We start from the raw sequence: 8,427 nt of genomic DNA, 5'->3' as shown, positions 1-8,427 counted from the left end.
TTGGCTGATGAGAATAAGGTGAACTAATTAGTGTTTGTGGACCTTGAAGGCAAAACATTTTGTGAGTTGCAGATGCAAAACTAGTGATTTTTAGGAACTGCCCACTGTAAATTATCTTTTTTGCTTTCCTTTGTTTCCTTGCATTAATGTTGATTTGGGTATCTTGAATTTCTGTTCGGCTTTTTTAAAATTTGAAGCAAAATAATGATATATCGCCTTATGATTGTTTTGCAAAATGTCCCGTTTGATCTACATAAATATGTGAGTTTAGACTTTGGGCCATAGAACTAGTAAGTTTGGCTTTATTGTTTATTTTAAATAACAATACTCCAGCTGTAGACAAGTTCTGTAAGGTTGAGGCGAATTCATGTTTTCAAAATCTTTTTGTTAGGCATTGTTTCGCCTCAAATTTTTTTCCGTTGATAAAACGCAGGGAGTGTTTCCATTTTACAATAACAAAGAATAATAAAGAAATTAATTTAAAAAATGGTTTGAACTTTCGAGAGCGAATCTGCATTCGTTCTCAAAAGATACCTAGGATTTTAAGCAACTGTTTAACAACAAACAACAAATTGATGTGAGTTTTCGCTTATTATCAATCACTCTTTTTCAAACTGCAATAAAAATGTGAAAAAATTCTATCTTTTTTCAAAGGCAGTAACTTTGTTTTGAAAACGAATCTTGTTGATCAACACTGAATGTTTTTCTTGAGGGTCCGTGGCGCGTGGTTATTTTCATACTGCTATTACCTAGATAAATATATGGAAATTGCGAGTGATTTTCGGAACACTTTAATGAGGACCGAACCCGAAACAATTTGTTTAGATTATTTCATGCAGTGCATTTCAATAATCAGTGAGTTAATATTTCATAATCTGAAAGTTTGAAGATTAAATTAGTGTCAATAAAAAATACTTATGCACATATGGATTACGCCTGAGTAACACTGTGTTGAGTTCCGCTTTTGAGTTGTTGCCGCTCTCTAAGTTAATGAGTTCTAACTCCTTGGTTGAAGCTGAAAAGGGTTTTCTTCAGTTCCCTGCAAACCGATCAATGAGGCGAATTTTGTAGCAAAATCAATTTTGTCATTTTTGGCTGCAAAGACCCCATATGACTGTCAGAAGCGAAGAAAATCATCAGAAAATTAAATTTTTTTGCGTTTTTGATTAAAAAATTTAGTTTTGTGATCGGTTTTGCGGAAACCTTAATAGTTTTCGGGATAAATATATTTTCGTTCTTGTCCCAAATTCGACTCCGAAAAAAGTTTTTGTCAAATTCCTTCAAAGCTATAAATACATCCTGTACTTTTTCGAGAAAAATAAATCCAGATCGTCAGTATTTTTATGTAAAACTCTACAAAATAGAGCGTTTTTGAGTACAAAGCAACGCAAAAAAAATTTCGTCAAAAATCAAAAACCACATTTTTTTAACAAACACTATAAACACTATAAGTTTTCAAATAATTTATTATAAACTTTCGCTTATTTAGTTCTTTTTTTGATAGAAAATTATTTAATTTTTGTCCAAAACCCGAAGCTGGAAACTGATTTCAAATTTTTTACAAAGCCACGAAGGAGACGCGTGTCCTAATGAAATTTATTTCGTAATTTTTCGTGAAAAATATCTTAATTGTCAGTATTTTTAAGTGAATTTTTTGAAAATTGAGCAATTAGAAAAAAGAGTAACTTTGCTAAAACTGGAAAATTCAGAAGTTTTGAAGAAATGTTAAAAATATTATTGATAAATGTCGTAAATATTATAAATTAATAAGTCGCAGTATTTTAATTGTCGAAGTTGTAGATTCGTAGGTTCGAAGACGATATGGAATTACTGTGGCACCAGAATCTAGGGCTTGAATTAGATCAATATACTATTTTGCTAGTCATACTAGGTTTAATGAACAATACGCTGTGCTTTAAAAGTGAACATAATAGCGTTAAATTGACGAAAGGAAACACGAATACTTATTGATTTCTTATGAATGACTTTATGCCCGTTACAAAAATACTCAGTTCCTATCCTTTTAATATTCCATAAAATATAGTCGTCATTAATAAACGCAACAGCCCACGTTTTCTGAATTTCCCGAATTCCCGTTTCACAAGGACGAAAGGAAAATCAATATTCTAGTGGAAGATCAGCACTGTGGGGGCAACAGGAAAATGGCGGAAAACCGTGTGTTGGCGACATATGTCTTGGATGGTTACCCAAAAGTGTTTCTGTGATAATTTCGGCCCATCTGCATAACAATAAATATGGTAATGCTGCTTTATCAGTGGGGACAAGAAATGACTGAGCATTAAATCGTATAGCTGAAATTGCTTGAACAGATAATAGTTATAAAAGCTACGGTGAGTAGAAGCTATTCTGTGTTAGTTAAAAATTAGTATTGAAAGTGGTAAGTTGCTAATGTATCAAAACATTTTCCAAGTTCCAAAAGCGTTTAGTCTATATATCATAAAGGAAGTACATAATCAAGCCTTTGAGGTTGAAAAACCAATAAAAATTTTGTAGTTAAATTGATTTATAATCTAGTATATAAATACATACACAGTCTATATAGTTTAGGAATTCATCTGAAAGGTTTTGGGAGTTAATAGTAGAGACAATTGCGAACTTGCATACTCAAAATATTACAGTTCTTAATAGGTATAGGTACTGCTTCCGAWGAATGATAATAAAGCGATAGTAGRGTAGCTGATTTTTTATTGTTTCTAGTCAAATTATTGCAGATCAATAATAGCCGTTAGACATTTTTGTAAAAATTATCTTTTCTTCAGTTTTTGAACAATTTAAATGTAGGAAAGAAGCTCTAGCATGAGCTAATACCARAACATCAACATAAAAGACGTAAATAGCATGAGAATCGTATATCGTTTCCATATAAGAATACTCAATGAACATTGAACAAACAATTCTGCCATCCYCATCAGTATCCTCTAGCGACTTCTAACGTTCTATTCATTAACTCCCGTTATGATGGTCAATAAGTGGCAATTTATGTAATTTGGTTTAATCGAATTACTGTACGATTAAGCTAGATATAATATATTTATTGTACGAATTAACCAATCTGAAAAGTATATTAAAAACGCACAAATTGCACGTCAAGGGCCAGATGAAAATGAAATTGTTTTTAATATTTTTCTTTCAATTACCTACTGTTTTTATACACTACCATTTTATCAACTACAAGTGTGCAGGATATCCCAGTTTTAATTTCCCAGCTCCCGTGATTACACGATATGACCAAAAATAAGTTGAAAATTACTGCTTAATGTATGTATTAACTGAACATTTGCATTTTGTAAATTTAAGAATTTTAAATCCTTGGGTTTAACTTAATAAAACTTCTTAACTTTGATACTTGAAAAAGGTGATTGCGATCTTTAAGATTACCATAATTTCGTAAGTTATTTTCTGCTAATTTTTGTCGTAAAATCTAACTTTGGCAGCTGCAGAGCTAATTTTGAGACACAGATCCCGCCTCGTGATAAAAATGTTTGCGTAGTTACACAGAATTTCATTACATTTCCTTGTGCCAGCATGCATTCTGTTTAGTAACATACATTCAAAAATGTAAATATGTAAAGGAATTAGAGAAGTCCGCAGTTTTGGCATTCATTTCTGCCACCGACAGGTGGTTTCGGTAAATTACTAAGACTATAATAAATCAAAATTGTGCTCATTTGTTAAAATTAATAAGGATGCTATGTGCAGAACTGCGAAGCAATTGAGACTACATTTTTGCAATAATTATTATTGTTACCATAAATAAATTAATAAGCTATGTTTATAAGATCAATTAAAAAATACGCAGCGTCAAAAATCGCTTATACAGATTCAATTTCACGTTCACTGTAGAAATAGTGCCACTGAGACTTTTAATAGATTCTTTGCTGTTGACTATATGCTCAAAAATTGTATCTCGTCGACTTCTTGAAGATTTGGCGTATTGAATAACATACCCCATTTAATTTAACTTCCACTGGTCTGAAAGTATTGATTCCAAACTTTCTTATTGGTTATTTATCTTTAAATGGCGTCCTTTCAGGTTTTCTTACTTAACCATGGTTTGTTAAAACGTTTATAAGATCCCGGGAACAGGATGAGAGACTTTTATTATAACAAATAATTCATAATATTAAAAGTCGTGTGCCACCATTTTTGCTCTTTTATTTGCTAATGTGGTTCTAATTCCTAAATTACCAAATTTGTCCAAATTAAGCAGTACAATATATGATAGAAAAATTGACACATTAAGATTCGTTTCTGCTGTTGCTGCTTTGTACATTGCGATCATTTATGTCGAAACCCTTCTGATAAGTATAGTTAAATTATCATATAAAATGGCCATTTCATCTCTTTGCTTCTTCCAGAGCGACTTCGACATTCTCAAGTTCGAGTAACTAGCAAAATAAAATCTAGGAATGAATCTGATACATATCTAATTTAATGGTATAAACAAAATTCATAAAAAAAATATAATCGGAGTTTGATGACAGCAACTTGCAGTAGGTATAACAATAAAATGTAATTAGGTCAAGGAACGGACCTATTAGGGTTAGATAATGATATTTCAGAAATTTACGTAGACTTTGACAAATGTATAATAGACGTTCTAAAGGGCTTCGATAATAAAATCCGTTCACCCCAGGAAACGGAACCGAAAGTCAAACTTTCTTCAAAATACTAATTTGAAACAGTCCCAGTAAGCTATCGCGGAGAACTTTACTTACTGATGCAAAGATGTAAACAAAAATAGGATTCGTTTTAAATAACAAAGGCGATCATACAGTACAAGAACAAACAAATTAAAACTTTAAACAGCAATTTAAAAAGTAATGCAAAAAATTTCAATTGCTGCAGAAAGCTCCGCAACTACTAAACAAGCGGAAAAAATACCAAACTAAAGTCATAAACTTATGAGAAGCAACTAAAATTTGACGTCTTTTGCAATGTACTTGAATAAGACAAAAAATTCAAAACCCCAAATTGACCTGCTTGCTGTAAAAGGGCAAAACATTAATACAGACAATTTGCGGTCATTTAACTTTCAATTCTTCTTCAATTTTATTTTTGATTGGACTAGAACGTAAGAAACTGACCAGATTGTAAAAAATATCTCTGAGAAAAACAAACATTACAAAATTCATAATATTTGACTATAATTAACATAGTCATTAACAGAACAGCACTACATAAAACTGCATTATTTATAATCATTAAAATTAATTCAGGACCAAAACAAAAAATATGTAATTTTTTCCCAGATAGCGAGGTCTCAGTGCATTAACGATGTACAATAATAAGCGATCATTTTAGCACGTTAATGTTATTAATAGCAAACAATTTTATCCAATCTGAATACCTTATCTTTTACTCACTTATCAAATTTTAACTGTGTTTATGTGCCTGTTTATATGATGCTTTCACATGCTTCAAAGAGAAAATTACTAATAACTACAGTAACAAACATCTGATGTAAGTATTGAATATACAAATAATTCAAATAATAAAGGTCAGAAGCTCGTTGATATTTTGTACTCTGGCAATTAATAGAAGCTGTTGATGCAGAGATAAACCTTCAGAGAACCTCAAAAGAATTTGAAATAGCTCCTTCAGTTCAACTCAAATCCAGCTTCAAATAAGAGCACAACATAACGTATTATAGTTAAACGTATCTTTTAGGCCACAGCTTTCCATTTCATGGATGAATTGAATTATTCTGTATATAGAGGTTAGACTATTTCAACCCACATTAGTTTTATCTTCGGCGTTTATATCGGAAGCGGTCAAAAAATATTTCGATGAAGCAATAACAAAGAAAATATTACTTGTATTTATTCGTTTTTTTTTAAACACATACATTATTCGATATTTTGAACATGTTTAATTCCAGTATTTGTAAGAGTTTCTGCAATGCTAGACACACGAATTTTTAATGTAATAATAAAAATAAAAAATCTTAGAAACAGTCTATTTTTTGATTAATTGAAGGTACGTGATCTAACAACATCATGCAAGGACCTGGAAAAGTTTGTTGCGAACTGATTTAGTTATATCTGAAATTAATGCAAAAAACTATACCAAAGGTAAATATGAAAAGTACATATTTACATGTACATGTAAAATGAGTTGTTTTTGYTTYATCAACATTTTTTAAAACAAAACCTCGAACTGTTATGTCGACATCTATACTGCTTACAAAATATGTAGATTTCACCCACAAAGAAAATCACCAGCATGTCTTCTAGGTAAGAAATACAAAACTTCCATTTTCCTACCTATAGATTCAAACTTTGTTCATTTCAAAAATTTAAGGCTAGTAATTTGAAATTCGTTAATTTTCTTTTAATTTAATTATAAATGCTATTTTGAATTATGTTATTTGAAATTAGAAACGAATAAGAGAACCAGCAATAAAAAGTTTAGCTTTATCTTTATTAACTTTTGTTTCACTTTGCTTTGTTAGAATTATTGATTTTGTATTGTGGGACCTTCATTATTATTCTTGAAATCAGCCAGTTTGAAAGTTATGTCAATGTATAACGATAGAATATTTCTTATGAAATGTTGCTGAAACTCCACTATTATGTAATCAGTTGCATAAGTCAGAAAAAAATTATTATGTCTATTAATAAGTATTTCCAATTTGTCTTCCTTTGTCAAATCAATTCTCTTTGCCCAATATTAAATATRTTTTCTACTGCTTMATTGGCGCATTTTTAATCCAAATTTAACTATCAGCTTTTTAGTAGCTCTGCTTGTTTCAAAGSCTGAATTATTTAGAATAAGTGGATTATACGTTGAAGCAAGCGACTGATATCTGTTTTAACCTGTTTCCATAACTTATGCAAAGTAATAAAMCTTAGTCCATTTCCTTGCCTTYCCTTGTACTGGCAAGCCAAAATTTTGAGCAAACACTTGCTGACTTAATTTTTCATTTATTTTTTAACAGATGCCTCTCACAGACATTTTACGACGGGCTTCAACCTACATTCTTGGCTATGAAGAAGCGGCTGAAAAAATGATGAAATATGATAATAATGAGGTACTGTTTTGCAAAAATAACGTTTGTGTGCATCCACCAGCTATGGTAAGACATGAAAATGATATTCTGCATAATCCAGGTAAGTGTTACATAATTTAATTTAAAATGACTTCGCGTTTTAATAAATCAGTTTGCACTGATAAAAATATTTCTCAGAGCAATCAAACGAGGCCATTGAAAAATAAAGATGAACAGAAGCAATTGTTGCTGCCAAAACACATAGCAAATTCATGAAATATATGTTTTACAAATCTTCTGATTATTTTTAACCTATTGTTTCTTCAACTATGTAGTGCGTGCGTCTTTAAACTACATAATGGAAAGACTTTTGAGGAAAATGAGTTGCAAAATTTGCGTTTTTTATTGCAAAATCATGTTGCACTTGTTTCTGTTTTAGGAATGTTTTATGGTAGAATGTTCATTTGCAAAAGACGCAGAACCTACAGTAAAACTACTTAAAATTTATAAATTTGACTCCAACGTTATTCGAATTTTACTGCAATAAATTAATGTTTTTCAGGATATTTAACAGTCACAACGAAAATATTTGTTGATCAATATAATGACGTGAAACGACCCACATTATTCCTCACTTGGATTCCAAATACCGATTTATCAAAGTGCACGACGCCGCTTCAAAACACATTGCACAAAAAGCAAACCAGCTTGGAAAGTTTGACTTCCAACGACTCATTTAACAGTAGCACTTCAGAAAATGCGCTTCGACCTTCCAGTATTGAGCTGAAAAGTACGAATCCCTTTCTGAACTTTGATGACAAAATAGACACTTCTGAGTCGATCAGTTCGGAGGAGAGCGACAAGAATACCACGGGAATCAATATAAATGTGGACATTTCGAATCCGGAAATAGAAATTATTCAAACACCGGATAGCATCAAGGATCCGATAGATCAGTTTGAGTTTTGCAGAAGCGCCAGCGTTACATCTACAGATAGCCAATACCCTTGGATTACTACTCCGGAATATTTGATGCAGAAACACAATCTTAGTTTTCCGGATAGTGTTAATAATTCTCCAATATTGCACCCAAAACGCCTACATAAATGCAGGAGATTTAGCGTGGACTTGAGCCAGATGAGATCTTTACGGTAGGTTGATAGTAAATTTAAAAATATGTTTTTCAATATCTATTGACTTTAGTATTAAAATGTTTCGAACATAGACATAGACTAGGTAATTGAGTTTATTATATTATACTTCCATTAGATATACATTTTGAATCGACGACGGGGTTCAAAATGAAGCATTTAAGATTTATATTATTCTAGAAAAAGTCTACAAATGAAATTATGAATTTGTTAATATTATTTTCGATTATATAATTCGATTAAAGATATTCATTTTACGCAATA

The 8,427-nt window shown here is 31.1% G+C and overlaps 1 protein-coding gene across 1 annotated transcript; it reads left to right on the top strand.

Annotated features, from left to right (window-relative positions):
• Positions 1-1,747: 1,747 nt before the first annotated feature.
• Positions 1,748-8,163, top strand: LOC125505056 (the record flags this gene model as incomplete). Its single annotated transcript, XM_048667994.1, has 3 exons — positions 1,748-2,351; positions 6,962-7,133; positions 7,575-8,163. Coding segments are annotated over exons 2-3 (761 nt in total), but the record flags the coding sequence as incomplete, so codon positions are not given.
• Between the last annotated feature and the right edge of the window lie 264 nt (positions 8,164-8,427).

This window comes from Dendroctonus ponderosae, unplaced genomic scaffold (genome assembly GCF_020466585.1).
Source record: "Dendroctonus ponderosae isolate FM_Combo_2020 unplaced genomic scaffold, Dpon_F_20191213v2 Dpon_F_20191213_674, whole genome shotgun sequence".
In the NCBI taxonomy this organism is placed as follows: Eukaryota; Metazoa; Arthropoda; class Insecta; order Coleoptera; family Curculionidae; genus Dendroctonus; species Dendroctonus ponderosae.
This window is presented reverse-complemented; position numbering and strand designations above follow the sequence as displayed.